The sequence below is a fragment of the Epinephelus fuscoguttatus genome, linkage group LG8 (genome assembly GCF_011397635.1).
Source record: "Epinephelus fuscoguttatus linkage group LG8, E.fuscoguttatus.final_Chr_v1".
NCBI lineage: Eukaryota > Metazoa > Chordata > Actinopteri > Perciformes > Serranidae > Epinephelus > Epinephelus fuscoguttatus.
The window spans coordinates 12,076,992-12,095,989 of NC_064759.1; the positions used below are offsets into that span (position 1 = coordinate 12,076,992).

General features: G+C 42.3%; 1 protein-coding gene across 4 annotated transcripts; it reads left to right on the forward strand.

Moving 5' to 3' along the window:
- The first annotated feature begins 683 nt into the window (after positions 1–683).
- Positions 684–18,725, forward strand: esrp1 (epithelial splicing regulatory protein 1). Of its 4 annotated transcripts, none has more exons than XM_049584026.1 (16): positions 684–1,065; positions 1,634–1,792; positions 1,897–2,013; positions 2,403–2,514; positions 4,397–4,540; positions 5,071–5,125; positions 5,231–5,341; positions 5,444–5,576; positions 6,107–6,149; positions 6,491–6,810; positions 7,650–7,874; positions 7,966–8,218; positions 10,094–10,274; positions 12,420–12,561; positions 13,067–13,156; positions 15,941–18,725. In XM_049584026.1, exons 1-16 carry the CDS (start codon positions 934–936, stop codon positions 16,073–16,075), a joined length of 2,352 nt encoding a protein of 783 aa, XP_049439983.1. In that variant the 5' UTR covers positions 684–933; the 3' UTR covers positions 16,076–18,725. The 4 variants fall into 4 exon arrangements, with proteins under 4 accessions (XP_049439983.1, XP_049439984.1, XP_049439986.1 ...); XM_049584027.1 differs by having other exon boundaries at positions 7,966–8,206; XM_049584029.1 differs by having other exon boundaries at positions 13,067–13,189; positions 15,941–16,073.
- Positions 18,726–18,998: the final 273 nt, after the last annotated feature.

Sequence of the window (18,998 nt, forward strand, 5' to 3'; positions counted from 1 at the left end):
TCTCTAAAAAATTAGACATAAAACATACATTTGTGACATGTACTTAAACCAAGGTAAATAAATAATATACATATTTATATTATGCTGAATAGAAAGTAAAAGGAACGTTTAAGTCTATTTAACTCTACTTTTTATTATTAATGTTGTTGTTGCTGTTAAACTACAGGAAAATCATAGGCTAATGCTATGAGCCTAATTATAATGATATAATATTAATATCTATATCACATAATAAAGTATATTGGAATAATTTTGTTTTCAATATACTTTAATAGTTCAAATATATTTACTTTTTACTTTAATATCTAAAAAGTATTATATAAAAAGTAAGTATAAGTAAGTATAAGTATATAAAACAGGTACTTTTTTTAAAAAAAAAAACAAAAAGATAGGCTAAAGGAATCACAGTGGCCAAACTCCTGAATTAATATGGAGCCGAAACTTTTTGATATTTTGGGCGCTGATTATTCAACTCAGGTAACTTGTAATAGTTTTACCCGTCATGTAAATATCCCACATAAAAACACGTAAAAAAAAAAAAAATATATATATATATATATATATATATCATAAATCTAGAGATATTTCTGTCCTCCATGGTTTGCCACGTCCTAATCTGTTCACCACCTGAAGGAGGGAGGGGGCAGGTACAGAGTCACGTGGTCACACAGGTAGATGCACTAAAAAAAACGGGGAACGTTCAGCCATTACTCCGCGATGGTGACTGCGGGAGACTACACATAAAACCTAACACGCGACGAAACCTGGATTTACGGACCTCACCTTTACGCTCAGGTGTCAAAGTAAAGGTGTTTATACCTCTCGGCTCCCGCGTGCGTGTCCTCTCCGGCTTATCTGCAGTTACCGTCCTTTACTTTAGTGCAGTATTAGAGTAGTTTTTTTGTTGTGTTTTTGGGCTGTGTTTGTGTTCAGATGACGGCGCAGGTAGACTACCTGGTGGTGGTTTTCACCGCCACATCTGGCGCGAGCGGAGAGCTGCTGGGATCCGACGAGAAGGAGCTCGTACAGTTGGTTTGGCAGCTGGTGGATGTAAAGAACAAACAGGTAAAAACTCATTACTACACTTCTTATTACAGCTAATTATTGTTATACTGAAGCAGGAAATGTGCTGGTGAATAAAGGAGTGGGCAGGTAAACAAGTGTAAATATGGAAATAGACTCAAACACAAACGACAGCTGTTTATAATAATGTTGTGACTCAGGTGAGTAAACATTTATGAGCTGAATATAGGCCCTGAAGTTAAGTACAATGGGAGGACAATTGTTTTCCACAAGCTGATGGACAGTTAACATCAGTTATATAGTGTCAGTAACTCTGAAACATCTACTGTGCTTCACTCAAACTGTAAATTAAATATTCTTATAGTTTAGACACACTGTATTTAACATGCAGATATTATAACTGTTAATATATATGTATAAATTGAGAGTAACATCACATTTACTTGACCAGTAAAGCCAATTTGAATTCTGACTATCTTGTCCTAGTTCTATCTACATTGTAAGATGTTATGTCACAGCCATTTAACGCTATTATATCAACCCATGTCTTGTGAGTTTCTATATAGGCTTCTGTTTCAAGACTGACGTGTCTTATTTTTCCCTGAACCAGTTGGGCAAGGTGAATGAGCTCCTCATTAAGCCTGACCTCTCAGACTTGACAGAAGAAAAAGAGGTGGAGGATGTGGTGGAGAAGAGCGAGGAAGAGGAGAACAGATCCGGAGCAGATAATGTCTCCACTGCCACAAGTCTTGAGACCGCATTAAACCTGGTAATAACCTCACTAGAAGTCACTTGAAATAAGTGCTCTTATTACACAGTAATTATGGAGACACCTGAGGATAGATCATGAACGTCTTCATTTCTTTTTTGCAGTTTCATCTACAACTGACAAATGAGGTGAACAGCGCAGGCGCAGGCACGTCAGTGTGTTTGTGTACAGACGGGCAGCTCCACATCCGTCAAGTTATTCACCCCGAGGCCGCGAGCAAGGTGAGCGAGCTGGGTGGGTAAACGCCTCGCAGCCAGGGCGGATGTTCAGCTCAGTGCTGCAGGAACCTTCGGTGCTCACACAGTCACAAAGGGATGTGTTGTGTCAGCACTGTGCTCCCAGGTTGAATTTAATGTTAACGATGAAAGTCGATCCACTCATGCAAGCCTGTCTAATGACACACGCCCACGCACATACCGTACCTGTGCACATAAAACGGCACCTACACAGTGAAGCTGATGAAATTCTCCCGCATGTCTTAAACCTGCGTGAAGTGCTACACAGAGATTATTCTGCTGGCTTGAGCAAACAGCGATATGATGGCAATAAAAGGGCAGCTGTTGACAGGCCACATGTTCACATCCTTTCATTTCACTTCTTCCCTCCTCAGAACATCCTGGTCCCAGACTGTTTCTACTCTTTCTTTGACCTTCGGAAAGAGTTCAAGAAGCACTTCCCCACATCTGACCTCAAGGCTTTGAATGTACACATCATGGCAGAGTGTATCCTTTCAGAACATGTCACCTGTTGACGTTCGCGCCAGTGAATGTCTGTGAATGCTGTTTTTAGACAGTTTTAGGTTCAGCTTGATCTCTTGAGCACACACATTGCTCAGAAACACTCACCACGCATGTCAGAAGGTTAAAAGCCACGGGTGTTGGCTGCAGGACTGGAGGTTTTGAAATGCAAATAGGGAAACAATGGCAGCACCTTACTGAGCACTCGGTGAACAAGTGTGTGTTTAACCAACAGGGCAAACCCCACACACCCACTGGAACAGGATAACTAACATGTGTGTGTGTGTGTGTGTGTGTCTTCCCTCACTTGCTTCTTATTTACCAGCCACAACACTGTTGCAATGGCTGGTATTGTTTTCACCTTGAGAGTTGGTGTGTGTCATCATGGCAAGATGTGGTGTTGGAGACACCTGTTGTAGCGGGAGCTACCACAGAAATGGTTGTGAGTATTTTGTCTGTCTGTGGACACACTTTGTCACCGCTGTGGTGTCACAACCGTGCAAGATGCAGTCACGAAACTTTATAGGTGTGTTGTTCAGATGCAATCAAGCTCAAATTCGAAGATGGGTATGGTTTGGCCAAGGGAGTGGGTAGTAAGGGGGTAGTAAGTCGGAGCTGGGAATGACACACCCACGGCAGTCACACCTGAGTTGAACACATTCCAATACAACTAAGATGTTGTTAGCAATACCAGTTGATAAGAACACACCACGCTGTGTTTTGAACATTCAAATACTATAGCAACATGTCCACAGATAGAAGTTGGACAGTACTGTGTGTATGATTGTTTTAAGGGGATAGTTCCGATCTTTGAAGTAAGGTTTTATAGGGTATTTTATCCACAGTCGGTGTATTACATACAGTAGACTTCAGTCGGCACGTTTGAAGAAGCAGCAGGAGCATGGACACAGATGCATTACCGTTCCGTCAGACAGCCCATTTCAAGAGAAGATGTTAAGGGCTTTTGCTCCCCACCTATGCTGTCGTCAGCGCCACCAGACTCCATTGACAAAAACAGTCATTTTAGCTTGCATAACACAGGAGCTGCTGGTCTACCGCTGCTTTGATCAGTTAGTCAGTTTGTGTTATTGTTGCTTCTGTGTTTAGCAATGTTAAATCACTGTTTTTCTCAATGGAGTCTGGCTTTGAAAATAGTGATGAAACAACTTCATTTTCCCATCAGAAATCACTGTCTGATAATAAGGTAAAGCAGTGAAAACATTCTAAATATAGCATACACTTATAGTGTATTTATTTTTTTAGGTGGCCAAAACACATTTTGTTGCTGACCCCTCCAGAGCAGTACATTGCCTAGCGTCCATGTTGTACTCCAAACTGCTTCTCCAACTGACATCTACTGTATGTAATATACTGTCTGTGGATAAGTTCCCCACTTTAAAAGATCTGAATTATCCCTTTAATGAGACACAACTATGACAGAAGTACTACTAACAGTATATTACTGCAGCTTTCACTGCTTTTAATGCCCGAAGCAGCCATCTTAGAATTTAAGGTCGAGGTCGCTGAGGTTCCTCTGGTTCTTCGTGGCAGAGACGCAACTTCCTGAGGCGTTCCAGGTGAAATTTTTGACTTGGAGCTCAGAAATTCAGACTTCCTTGTGCAAATGAAATGTACAATAAGAAGTAGGGAAGGGGCCGTTGTTCCCCCCACTTAACACCCTTGGACCACTTTTATTTTAAGTTTATATCATGTCTGGAGGGATCCTTCTTTCTGTTATCATTATTTGTTCATTTTGCACTTGTGTGTGACTCATACATACAAAAACCTTTTTGCTGTCTCCGCACTGTTAGACTTTTTTCTCTTTTAGTTGTATATTGTTTGCTTTCCTTGACCGCCTCTTCCTCAGCTCTTAGTATACCTATTGATGTGCCCGCCATGTGGGATCCCTCAGCCACACTGGATCCGTCAGCCATATTGCCTCCAGAGGCAGCAGTGCAGCAGGTCCAGATTATGGGCAGCATTGTCCTTGCCCTGCTTTCTGAGCCATTCAGTGAGTAAACTCTTCATGGTTTTATATAACAGTGAAACATTAGGGATGAGTCAGTTAGTTTGACATAAAGGCCTCAGAAAAGTGTGTCACTTTAAGAGCACTGTTAATATTTTAGGAAATTAGAGCTGAAGCAGAAAATGAATCAGCAACTATTTTTCATTTAGTTATTCCACTTAGAAAAGCCTGTTATTTGATGGTCTCAGCTTCTTCATTGTTGGGACTTGCTGTTTTTCTGTTGTATATGATAGTAAATTAATATATCTTTGAATTCTGGACTATTATTGCTTTAATTTCTGGCATTTTTCACTGCTGTCTGACATGCTCTATGTCAAACATCTAATCAACAAACAGAGATAATAACTGGCAGATTCACCTGAAGTGAAAATATTTGTGAGTTGCAGCCCACAAGTGGTTTTCTCTTTATATAGAAACTCCAAAATATAGTCTAATTTTCACCCGTTAGACTGTTATTTTGTTGATTAGAAAGTAATCTCGTTTTGGAAAACCAAGCTGTTGCTTTCCCATTACAGACCACACGTTTTCTACCCAGGAGAGAGTTAGTGAGAAGTTTGAGACTGGCACTTGGTGAGTAAAGTTTGTTCAAGATAAATATTCTTTTTGTTCTCTGCCTCTGAAATCAACTCCAAGTCCACTTTTGCTGTGCTAATGTCTCTCTATGTGTGTGTGTAGCAGTAAGATGGAGAAAGTGAGTGACAACACAGTGATCAGAGCCAGAGGGCTGCCGTGGCAGTCTTCTGATCAGGACATTGCCCGATTCTTCAGAGGACTCAACATTGCCAAGTATGTTGATGCTATATTATAACTGCATTCTCATTTATGGAGGGTCAACCTGCTGTTTACATAGGGTTTGACGTCCTCTACGATGCTCTGTATGTTGTGTAGAGGAGGGGCTGCGCTGTGTCTCAATGCTCAGGGGAGGAGGAACGGAGAAGCTCTTGTTCGTTTTGTCAGTGAAGAACACAGAGACCTGGCGCTGCAGAGACACAAACACCACATGGGCAACAGATACATAGAGGTAACCTGTCTGAATTGGTATTAAATAAAGACATACTATGCAGGATTTCATAAAAAGAAACAATGTATTGACTCATGCAGATGTAATCCCTCTTAGTCATCACTTATGACCCACTAGAAGTGTGTGGTGGTGTGTTTTTCTGCAGAGACTCTGCCCTCTACCTGTATTTCCTTATTTCTTGTTACTTTCATGCCTGGGACGTCTTTGGGACTCAGGTGAGGTCGGGGCTTTATAAAGAGGTAGCGACCAGGTGCCAAACCTTAAGCAGCAAGCATCCAAAAGAAACAGCGCTGAAAAAATGCAGATATAGCAAGGCGAAACACCCAACGACAGTGACTCTGGGGTTGGCTTTGACTGTCACTTTTGTTAGCGGGCGTGTGTACAAACAGTAACCAACAATCCTGCATAGTATACCTTTAAGTAAATGAGCTACACTACTTAATCACCTATGTGTTTTCCCGTCATTTATTCCAGCTATGCCGATAGTGACAGTAATTCTTAATTTCTGTCTTGTTCCTTTCTGATGGCAGGTTTACAAAGCAACAGGGGAGGACTTCCTGAAGATAGCAGGAGGTGAGAAGATACAGCCATTTGTAATATACAGTATTTTGCCTTTCCAGGAACAAACTGAGACATGTCACCATGACTTGATACAGAAAAGGCACAAATTGGCAGAAAAAATCCCCAGGAATGCAGAAAATGCTCAAAATTTTCTGGCCATGGATCCCAACCCCCTTGTTTTATATGCACCCCCCAGTGCTGAAAGAAACCTACGGCCTGGGTATCAGATTAAGATCCATAGGAAACTCTCCATACCATCACCGAGTGCTGCTAAAGGATAGAGAACTTAAAGCTACAGTGTGATCATTTCTGCTTTTAACTTGTGGTTAAACTTGTGTGTCTGTGTCTGCCAGGTACCTCCAATGAAGTAGCAATGTTCCTGTCCCGTGAGGACCAGATCATTGTGAGGATGCGAGGTCTCCCTTTCACCGCCACACACGAGCAGGTGCTTGCCTTCTTCTGCCCCGAGGAGGGCCTTAAAGAGACGTGTCCGGTCAGTGGTGGGAAGGACGGCATCCTATTTGTTCGCTATCCAGACGGGCGGCCCACTGGCGATGCCTTTGTTTTATTTGCCTGTGAGGAACACGCCCAGTGTGCCCTGAGGAAACACAAGGAGATCCTGGGGAGGAGATATATCGAGCTTTTCAAAAGTACAGCAGCAGAGGTCCAACAGGTATGTCAGGGTGCCTGCCTGGATGTGGGTGTGCAAAGTGGATATTTGTGTGCATGTGTTCATTTTTAACTTGTAGAAACTCTTCCTCATATATCCCCTTATTTGAATTGATGAATCTTTGTTCTGTTTTGTCTTCCTGTTTGTTTCTGAGGGCAAAAGGAGGATTTTAAGGAGCTGTTTGAGTTTGTGTATGCACACTGTGTGAGTGACAATGTGTGGGTGTGTTTCTCCTCAGGTAGTTGTATTGGAGTAGGGCTTATGGGTGGGGACCTGCCTAACAAGGCTGACTGTGTGTGTGTCTGTTTCCCTTAAGTATGTAGGTACACACAAATACTGCGTGAGAGATCTCTCTTTCTCCTTTGTCGGTCTTCCTCTGTCTTTCTCCCTCTCTTGTGAGGTGAACACATGTGGACTAATTTTCTTATCTTCGCGGACCGATAAGCTCATGGCCCACATCCATATCTATGCAGAGGCTTCTCCTCATGCTTTTATGTAGGACAGAGAGACTAATGTGTTTTATTGGCCCTCTCCAGAAATGCAAACAAGCCAGCGTCTATCTGACATTGCAACACACCTTTAAACACAACGTGGACTTGTCTTTGCTGTGTGCTAAATGTTGGCCTATACTGCATGTTTATCAGTGTGTATGACGTTTTTTCATTCTTCAGTTTTTACTGATGATAGTTAGTGTGTGTTATAGTGTCTGAGTGTATTATTTTATCCTGAAAATGATCCTCTAAAAGGGAGAAAGACTAACATAAACTAGATGAAATCAGTTCTGCCTCATTGTCAGTCTTTGCTGCAGGCAGAATATGTTATTTACTCTCTGTGTGTTTTAGGTGTTGAACCGATACTCGTCAGCCCCTCTGATCCCCGTGACCCCTGCCCCCTTGGTGTCAATGCTGCCCTCAGTGTCTCTCCTGCCCCCTCCTGTTGGTATAAGGGACTGCCTGAGGCTAAGGGGGCTGCCATACACAGCGAGCATAGAGGACATTCTCACCTTCTTGGGCGAGTTTACACAAGATATCAGACCACATGGCGTGCACATGGTCCTCAACCAGCAGGTACATGCCGCAACCGCACTGACACACCCTTGAACTGACATGCTCTCTGACACAATCCTGTAGAGTAATATCTTACTGTCTCTGTCTCCAGGGTCGTCCATCAGGCGACTGCTTCATCCAGATGACCTCTGCAGAGCGTGCTATTCATGCCTCACAGCGGCTCCACAAACACATGATGTCCAGCCAGCGTGGGGCCAACAGCCGCTACGTGGAGGTGTTCCCCTGCAGCGCAGAGGAGATGGGCCTGGTGCTGATGGGAGGCTCGCTCTCACACACACATACACACACACACAACCGGAACAGGAGTGGGACAGGGCTCAGCCCGCCGCCATGTAAGTCCAGACGTAAGTGCTGCTGGGAGCTGGGGGTGCTTCGGGACTGCAGGGTAGGTGGGCTCCTGCCGTTGGGGGCAGGGTTGCTGGGTTTTCTCCAATCTAGTACTGTGGGAGGTTGGGGACATCTGGTCTGACTGGGAGGATGCAAAACTGTGTCTGTGAGAGTGTGTGTTGGCGTGTGTGTGTGTGTTTGTGGGATACCTCTTTGTAATTTAGTGAGAATAAATCACCCATCTGCATGCACTGAGAAACCTCATGTGTTAACTGTTTGTTCTACCTTTTTACCTGTGTTCACAAATTCTGATTGTAGTTGATCTTCTTCAGCGGCATGTTTGTCACTCATTCTTGATTTTATCACTTTACCACTGCTTGATCATAAAGATCTGCCAGGGTTGGAAAAGTGTAAGCAAAACAGCCAGTCTGTGATATTTCAAAGTGGCTTACAACTCTCCAGTCTTATCAGATTGGTAGTGGTGGTTGTGGGATTTAGCCTCAGTAGACCGGCGCACCTCAGGTGTGTGAGCGTCTTCTGTGCTTGTCCAATCAGTGGAGCTGTGGGAAAGGTGGGCAGAGCTGAAACGCTGGTGCGTAGGAATGTTGTTTGTTCTCCGTGTCTGTAGTCCTTCACCATGAATGTGCACTCATGCGTGTCTGGTTTTCAAAAAGAGGTCTGATGTTTGTGAGTTGTTCGATATGAAGTGCAGATGTTCCAGTGAGTCAACAGTACATGACACAGGGACTCAAGGCTAGACATGTGTGGGTAGTCTATGGATTCCTGAGTAGGGGTGGGAATTGAAAACAGTTTCTAGTTGGGAACCGGTTCCAAATTCGTCCGATCTCATTGTAATCATATGCCTCAGAGCTTATCACTTCCCTTTATCGATGCTGGCATGTTTTTCTGACAGCAAAACAGTGACAGCAAAGTCATGTGTCTAAGGTGCTGGAAACTTGTAGCATGAAGGAGTCATGGCGGAGAATAGGAAATGCCCCAAAGCTCGGCTTGACAACAGTGCTGCTTGTAAAATCTGTAAAATTATCATTTCAAGTAAGGGAGCAAACACCAGCAATAAGCCGAAATGTCTGTCTATGCAACGTGAGCTTAAACATCAGGAACGCCATGAATCTGACACTACTGTACTGTATGTTCCGCTGCTTCCCAACCAAGGGTAAATAGCCTCTTAAAACAACATTGGTGCCACGCAGGCAGGCTGAGCAGTTTCTTTCTTTGACTAAGAAAGCCTGAATGAAAAACAAATGCTGTACAAATACTCTCTCATCTCATCCACACTGTGTTTCCACTCAGATAATACAACAGTTGTGTGTGTGTTGATATGGAAAACCTTTGTGGTCCTACTTTTTTGTACCCAGAAAATTGATCAGGAATCAGTAAAGAATCAGGCCGATAAGCAGGCTCAATAATGGCATTGATAACAGTAAAATTTAATAAATTCCCATCCCTGTTCTTGAGAAAAAACACATGTTAGATAGAGAGAAAGTCCCTGTTCCACATAAAAACATACCGAGCCCGTAGCCATAAACTATCAGACAGCACTGATAGGCCTAAAATTGTATAGAGCGTAAATTGGATCTATTATATAATTGTTTTTCTGCTGAATTCATCCACAACCACTTCTGGGATCCTAACGATATCTCTGTCCTCTGAGGGCAATGTTGCTCTCATTTTGCTACATAGGAAATATAGATGCATTTATCAATTAGACATGTGTCAGGTGCTGAGTAATGGTGGTCATTGTTTGCACGTTTGCATGAGCGCCTCTCTCAGAAACAAACAATGACCAGACTTCCCCATCACCACTCTCTGTTTCTGTTTTTGTTTGATTGTTTTTAAGTATTTTGTTTCTTCCTCTGTTCTCTCCTCTCCAGGTTTATCTCCACCGTCCTACTCCTTCGCCCCTGCTCCACCTCTCATGTCCACAGAGGCTGCTGCTGCCCTCTACCCTCCCATCGGTCAGGTGTTGCTGGCCCCACGCCCGCTGCCACCGGGACATGCCTACTATCCCGCTTCAGCTCAGCTATACATGAACTACGCAGCCTATTACCCGAGGTAAGCAGTGATGGTCACAGGTGTACACAGACAGACACATGCTGGCATCCAGCTTTTAAAAATGCTCTCAATCTCCCAATCTTAAACCAGTTCTCTTAGGAATGGAACGATATAAGAGTTTAACGCAGATCACGATAAAAAAAATACTCCCAGTAAGTTCATTGTGAATTTTCTGGTATTGGAATAATTGTGAATATTGAGTCCAGCTCCACCCAAAGAGACTGCTGGGCAACCAACAGTAAAAAACACTCTGTAAAAACAGGCTGTGTCCACGTCAACTTCAAAAAATGTAAAAGATCTCAAACAAGCGTCGGCATGTTTTATATCAAGAGATATGATGCCATTTCAAAAAAGTTTGTTTTTTTGTTTTTTGTTTTTTTTTTAACTTAAAAGGATGTTCACTAAAAAAAGATGTGGGTCATATCTATGATGCAAAACTATTTGTTTCTTTATATAAGGTAAAGTGATTTAAGCATGTTTTAGTTCCATTTTAAGCGTCTTAAGCACATTTTGATGATTATCAGGATAATATATCAGGATAATTGTGACATGAAATTTTCCGATTTACCCATGCCTCCCTCAGATTGTTTGTGACAGGCTTCTTTAATATTTGGATCAAGCAAAACACCCCAGAACTTTACTCAGTTTAAATACTTTCAGTACGTTTGTGTGATATTGATGCTAACATAATGTTGTGCTGTTTCATGATATCTTGCTTCAGTCTAGCCCCCACAAAAAAATGCCACATGCAAATTTACTGTACGTGAAAGTAACATATATAATGAACCTTTTCAGAACTATTACAGATCGATTTAAACAAGTATTTCACTGCAGAAAGGAAAAACTAGGCTGTCTGTGCGGCATTTGCTTTTGCTCAAGAGGTAGAAAGTCTACAACTACCAGAATGTACTGCAGTAACCAGACCAATAAACGCTCCCGTTGGTAGGTGATGTAGTGTGAGCTTGGCAGTTTTAAAACAGGAAACAATATGGCAGCCAGCTGGTTTCTTAAAACGTTGTAGGTGAAAAATAGGCAACACAGAATCTTGGTTCATATTTAATCAGTGCTGTTAAGTTTTAGTGTTTGATCTCAGTTTACTTAAGAGTCCATTTTTACAGGAAACAGTATGACGGCCACTTCCTGTTTACAAAGTCTTCTTTTATAGATAAACAGTGCAGTAAAATATGTTTTCGAAAGGCCAGGCTTTGTCTGTATCCACTTCTTTGTGTCCATGGTGGCGGGCATATAAAAATGCCAAGTACAACCTGTAGATGAAGCAACAGCCCTAGAGCCAAAGAACATCCACCTGATGACATGAAACATGTATTTGAGCTGAGAGATAAGCAGGGAGATCTTGGTGCTGTTGAGATGGTTTACCACAGTTCATTTACACAGTTCATTTAGTTTACCACAGTTCATTTACACATACTACCCACATTGTTAAGATACAAAGCTGGTTGAGAATCAGCAAAGTGTCCCTTTAGGAGCTAGCGGACTTCCTTGCCCTGAACTGAACCTGTCAGACAACCTGTGTTCAATTGCAATCTGTTTGAGTAAGCGAATAAGAAACATAACCATTATTGTTTACATGTTTGATTTCCTGAGCCCTCTGTTTGCATAGGTATTATTATGGTAACTTGAAGAATGTGAGCGCACCAAAACAATTCAAGATCTAGTTACATGTTATGTATACTGGCGAGCCCTTAAAAAAACGAATTTTTCCCATTTTTTTTTTACTGTGAAATAATAACGAATGTCAAAAACTGCTCAGCAATTTATTTGGACTGTAACAGTTCGCAAGATACCCTTTATTGTATCTGGCATTTTATCACATGCACACCAAAAATAGACTCTAAGAGGAGCAGTTTGGTTAAAATGGATCTTGGCAAGGGGAACAGCCAGGACAAGGGTAGTTAATAACTGAACACTGTGGTATCAGCGTACTTGGTAAACATCAGTGACCTCTGTTTCTCCCTGGTCAGCCCTCTGTCATTGAGAAAACATTTTATAGACGACGCCCAAAGTTACGCCTGGTTCGTGATTCATACCTGCTTTGTTTGCTAAGAAACATGCAGCCTTTAAGTTATGCTGTTTTCTATTTGTGGATGTTTTCCTGATAATAGTCTGTCTGTGCCTTCTCTCCAGTCCACCTGGCTCACCTACCACCGTAGGCTTCTTCCCCTCCCCCTCATCCCTCTCCTCCCCAGGGGGGTTGGTGCGCATGCCGGGTCTGACCTACAACAGCAACGGAGTCAAAGAACTCATTAATGCAGTGCAGGGATATCAGGTAAGAGCCTGTTTTCTTCAGATGCACCATATATGCGTAGTAGCAGGTTATTAACACAGCTCCTATACATGCAAATACCCCCAGAGCTCACTCACCTCTCTGTAGGATCCAAGTGTTGTATTGAAATCCTCTCCTGTTGTGGGTGTGTATTGTCAGGCATCCACTGAGTTTGCCCCGAGGCTATCAAACTAGTTTATCCTGTCTACTCTCCCTGTTCTGTCACACATGCACTGCTGCTTGCTTAGACTTGAATGGGAGGAACTGGAGTCCTATTTGAACTTGGAAGAAAGTGAAGAATCCCAGTGATATGATCCAAAAGAGTTTATATTTAATGAAGAGACAAACTTGGAGCGAGAATGTGCAGTATTTTTCTCGCATGAACAAACTCCTCTTTAACCCCCAGTGCTGGAGTTCACAGGTCCATGTGGCCTTAGGGTTAGTGTCTGTGGTTGCTTGTGTCTCAGTCCCCTGACTCTGTCATTCCTCCCCCTTCATCACACCACAGTACACCCCTGAGGATGCTCTTGTGCACGCCCACGGGCCTCTGCACGCTCACGACCCGACCGGGACATTGCTAACGCAGCCCAAAGAATGGGTGTGTATTTAAGGTGTCTGAGGCAGGTGGCAGGTAAGGATTGGCTGAAGGCTGAGTCGGGGGGATTGTAGATTAGACAGTGGTTGTAGCTGGGGTTTGGGTCTTGACTGGCGCAACAGCTCAACAGCCACGCTTCCTACTATGTAGACAGGGAATTCTCCACTAACCACATGCAGTAGCAACAACGGACACATTTTTGATTGGGATGAGTGGTTAGAGGAAATTTCTTGGATTTTAATTAATCGGTGGGTTTTGTTTTCAATTGTTTGGTCTTTTATGGCAGTGTGCTTCATCTAACATTGCCTACATGTCTGTCACCTCATGAAGTTATTTATAGGCCACAGAGGGCTAATTGACCTTGTTCGCTAAACCCCGCCTCCGGACAGAGATTGCCCAATCATAGTGTAGCAACTGTAACTAGGCACAACAGACCTGTCAAGCTTTGAATTTCTTGATATGCGAAGAGCTCCAACAAGAGCTCTGTATCTCATGAGATTTGGACAGTAGTGTTTTAGCCCTTTTTACATAGAGATCACGCTACAGAGCTACTACTAAGTCCCTTCTTTATGCCTCCTTTGCATTTTTACACAGAACAGAACAACGGCAGCATCATGCTGCTCCATTGTGGGATTTTAACTAGCATGCCAGCATCGTGGAACCAATAGAAGCATGACAGGCGTAACATGTCATATCACAGTGTCTGACTCTGGTGTGACATATAACACATGAGTCGGCAGTGCATTAGATATAAAAAATAACAATGGTGTAACATGGCAATAACAATCATTTACCGTCTCTGTTATATGGTGGCTGATCTCGTCCTCTGCTCAGAGAGTAAGGAGCCCCCGAATTTTATTGTTTTTCCAATTTGCGGACATTTTTGGCCACGGTGCTTCTTATTTGAGTTAGCCGTTTACTGCTACTAGCTGCTTTTAAATCTCGTGGTGGTTCTCACACATAAGCTGTCCTGTTTATACAGACATCGTTTCAACGCAGTTAAAACCTTTCGTGGCAGCTTCAAGGCAAGACAGTGCTGTCCCCCCATTCTGCAATCGTACCGTATGTAAAGAACAATGAGGCGGCATTAGGTGGCGATCACACAGAAATGTGACGCTAGAGACGCAGACGCTTCAAAGACGCTTGAAACGCTGGAAGCGCTTATTCAGTGCACGTTAGCTACTGGTGTCTGACTCTCAAAAAGTTGAAAATATTTTAACGTTTCAGCGTCAAAAAACAAAAACACACGTCTAAAAAGACGCTGGAAAAACGCCCGTCTAAAAGAGCTTGAACGCCAGTCAGATGCGCCGTATCATAGGAAAATAATGGTTTTACTGGCGTCGCATTTCTAGCATTTCATCTCGGTGTGATCGCTCCCTTACGGCGCGGTATTCCCGGTTTGAACAGGCAGTGTAAAAAGGGCTTTTTTTCTTTTTTTTCTAAAACACAACAGTAAAAGTGTAAGGGATGGATTACACACTGTGTTTATCTGAGCTGGAATCCTCAGCATGTCCAGCTAACTAGCTTATTTAATAGAAGCAGAAGACGCACTTATGTAGGCTTCATACATGCTTCAAGGGAGAAGGTACTCCCAAGGGGCATTTCGGAAAGAAGCATCTAATCACTAAGCTTAAAATTATATCATGGCGTCACTAACTGCTGCAGCTGAAAGTTTTGCTGTTGAGAAAAGATTTTTTTAATTTGTAGTTGAACAATTGCAACAGCGAAGCATTGCAGTTACAACTGGGTTCTTTTCTATGGCAACACCGGCTTAGGCTTATGGGTATTGTAATATTGTTAAGCAACATGTTGAAAAAATAATTAAAAGGATTTTTTTTGTCATATTAGCTGAAACTGTCACTATTTCCACACACAGTAACACAGACAGGTCATCCGTAAAAACAAATCATGTCACTCTGCCTCCTCATAGCGTTTCTAATAGCATTTGCAGGAATCCACCACATTTAAATAAAATAATAACCAGTCAGAGCAGAGGAGTGTCTAACGCAGCTGTCAATCATGTCATTTACTGCTCGTGAACTGTGGTCAAACAGTCAAGCTAGGCAGTGATTCAAGATTCTGTTACTGCATTCGTTATTTCTCTTCTCAGATGTTTTCAGGAACGTATTTTACTGCACTGTTTAGCTGTAAAATGAGAAAGTTTGTGACTCTGCTGCCATGTTGGAAACAGTGGACTGAAAACAAAGCATCACCCACCGGCTGGAGCAAACTTTATCAATCTTTATCAATGTACAGCTAAACAGTACATTAAAATCTTGATTCATATGTCTTTTTTCATATCAGCGCTGCTTAGTTTGAAAGTTTGACTGCTGTATACAAGCGATGACTGACAGCTGTGTTTGAGACTCCTCGGCTCTGATTGGCTGTTTTCGTTCAGTAGATTCTTGCAACAAGGAGGAGGAACTTGTTTTTTTCACAGACTATCCATCGCAGTAGTAGTGACAGTTTCAGCAAATATGACAAAAGGTTAAAAGTTATCAGCCGTAGCTTTAAGTTGTAAATCTGCCACGGTTTTGTTGTGCAAGAAAAAAAGCTTGACAGGCATAGCAACAGTAACTAAGGGAGGCGGGGGTTAGTGAATGGTCAATTGGTGCTGTTGTCGTGTAATAATAGGTAATAACAGCCTTCAGGTGGTTGAGAAGGTGATGGGTAACATCTGGTGCTGGTGTAAGGGCTCTGTGTTCAACGCTGCAACACTGGGATAATACTCTTCTCTCTCTGTCAACCCTTTCCTTACCCCAATCTCTCCTTCCTCTCCTCCTCCAGAGTCCCGTGGAGTCTGTTTCTCTCCTGAGCAGCAGCCTGATGGGTCAGTCAGGCGGAGGCGACGCTCCTCTCATGTCCCTCCCCGCTCTCATGACCAAGCCTGCAGGGCAGTACCTAGACCTGACCCTGATGTAGGGTCCCAAACATACAAAGGTCACTTGGTACATGTCAAAGACTTGTAATGTATTTTTAGGTTTTTAAAAATAGTCTTTTAGATGTGTTATTTATATCGTTAAGAACAGAAATTAATGTATTTTATACCAAAATCATTGTGGCCTTAGCCAAAAATAGCAGTTTTTGTCTTATATTGCACAGTGTGTATTTTAAAAGCTTTATAGAGATTTTTTTAATGTGTTATATTATAATCACTATGATATATTTGCTAGCCAAACTAGAGAAGAATGACCTAGTAGCAGCCAAGCTAAATCTTTTCTGTAAGCTTCTCTGTGAAGAGTGAAAGTGAGCGTGAGTGTGTTTCAGTGTGAAAGAGATGAAAATGAGTATTATGCATGGCTGTGTCGATACATCTTAATACTCAATCTTTTTATGCAATGCATTTAATGTGTTTATATACATTTGATACAGTACACAGTGATTGTATGGAAGCTTTAGTGCATGAAGAAGTTAGTAGTAAAACTTTAAGATGTTTACATTATGCCAAATATCAATGCACTGCTAATCAATAAGGCTACTAATGAATATAATAGCAGTATCTTTGAATGAGAACATACTGTATATGTTACACTGTGAGTTTGTCAAGTAGTCTGATCCCTGCATCAAGATTCACTTACAAAAATGTGACATCTCACACTCATTAGCCCCTTCTTTTGCTCCTCTATGTACCCTATATGGGTCTGTTTTCATGTTGTGTAATGCCACTGTAGTCTTGCCCTTTGTTATGGACTCACATTTGAACAGAGGACAGCCCGAGTTCTCTGTAACCTAACCACAGGGTTGCGATCTTCAAGAGGACTCATGTCGCAAGCTCTCATTTTACCGAGTGAATCACAGGAGGCGGAGGATGATTCTGACAGATTTTATTACATACTTTACTCAGAGAAAACCACATGGATTTATCAGTCCGTCACACTTTCCTTGTCTTCTTTCCACCATCTACGCTGATGCGATGAAGCAAACAGGGTCACCTGCCCAAATACCAGTTCTCTTTTTAACTTAATCATTCACAAAGTAGATGGAAAGCAGTGGTGCCCCCAGAATTTTTTCACAGTGGTTGCCAGATGGGGCCACTGAAAATCTTGTGTTGGCACACAAAGACTCATTTACGCTGGCTAGTTCAAAAAAATATGTCAGTATGAGAGTTAACAACCTGCATACTGAGATACTTAGGTTTCTTATTCCACAGTTAAAGGGATATTTCTAATTTTTGGTAGTTGGGTTGTGTGAGGTACTTTATCCATAATCGATATATTACCTAGAGTAGATGGCAGTTGGCGTGCCCCCAGTTTAGAGAAGCAGGATGGAGTCTGACAGAGAAGCTAAGCAATGTAGTGCTGTGGACCTATAAAAGTTCTACCCGAACTAAACTGTATCACTTTAAGTGTACACTACATTTAGAATATTTTCACCTCTTTACCTTTGCGTCACACAGCCTGTTCCAACAGGGAAGCCGTTAATGATTTCAGTTTCACATCCCTCATCAAAGCCACCAGACTCCATTGAGGAAAAACAGTAATTTAACATTGCTAAACACAGGAGCTGCTGTTCTCCCGCTGCTTCGATCAGTTAGATTTTTTGTGTTATTGTGTGACTTTGGTAAATCTGAACTAACCTTTTGAAATGCCAAAGTCACACAATTACACAAAAAACCCAACTGATCGAGACAGCGGTAAACCAGCAGCTCCTGTGTTCAGCAATGTTAAATTACTGTTTTTCTCAATGGAGTCTGGCATTGAAGAGAGCGATTTAATGGCTTTAGTTCCCCATTGGAAATTGCTGTCTGACAGAAAGGTAAAGCAGTGAAAATACTCTAAATATAGCGCTTATTTTAACTGATAACAGCAGTACATAGCTTAGCTTCCGTGTCGGACTCCAGCCTGCTTCAACAGAGAGGTGTGCTGACTGACATCTACTTTATGTAATGCATTGACTATGGATAAGTACCTCATACAACCCCACTTAAAAAACTCTGAATTATCATTTTAATATTGCTAATTATCTGATGTGCATAGACTTATACCAGTACATTTAAGATTTTGATTGAATGTGTCATGTATCTGTACATGTTAGGTGATATATTGTTCTTGTCTCTTTCCTTTAAAAGACAAATATGCAGCCTTTTTGCCATAGAGCTCATTTTCATTCTGATTTCTTAAGGTGAGAGTTAAAGGGACCCCTTTGAAAGTGGCCATGCCAATTGCTCCCTCGCCAAAATTTACTTCGGAGCGTTATTTGGCCCTCTTCCTGACAAGCTATGTTGACATGGTTGGGACCAATGGATGCCTTAGGCTGTTTATCTTCACGCTAGCTTAGAAAAATGAGCACATCACAGCCTTTAAAGACAGTTATATCAGCCTCCAATTATTTCCGCCAACAATTGTATCAGGGCCCGCCTTTGGGGGCACCACTGAAGGAAAGTTGAGAAGGAAAGGAAATGAAGGACACCTCTGATGTGTATCTTGTGAATTTAATTGCCATTTATGCCCTGCACAGTCGCTGTTTTGACTCTGTGTTGCTGTATACACTTCCTGCAGTAGGACTTCAAACTCCTGCTCAGGACGTCCTGCTGTGGCAATGCTGAAACAACAATAAACATAACGTGAAGTCTCTTGGCTCTCGGGTGTTTGATTTCGCTATTTGCCTTAACTCCACTTCGCTGTGTATTTACTGTCTCCGTCTGTACTTGGTTTGTGAAGAGCAGGAGCGCAAACACACAGGTGGAGTTGTGTGATGACAGAATGTGGCCAGAAGCAAAACTGTGGGAACTCCCTCACACTGTGCTCAGTGATCACCTCTGCGATTCCCACACACACATATATGCTATAGCAAAGAAACTATTGTCACTCAGACACACTGAACACATTATCTGAGAGGATGGATT

Coding starts and splice junctions, on each gene's coding strand:
- esrp1 (XM_049584026.1), top strand. CDS start 934: ATGACGGCGCAGGTAGACTACCTGGTGGTGGTTTTCACCGCCACATCT. Junction 2,515..4,396: donor TGTACACATCATGGCAGAGT/GTATCCTTTCAG, acceptor CCTCTTCCTCAG/CTCTTAGTATACCTATTGAT. Junction 10,275..12,419: donor TACGCAGCCTATTACCCGAG/GTAAGCAGTGAT, acceptor CCTTCTCTCCAG/TCCACCTGGCTCACCTACCA.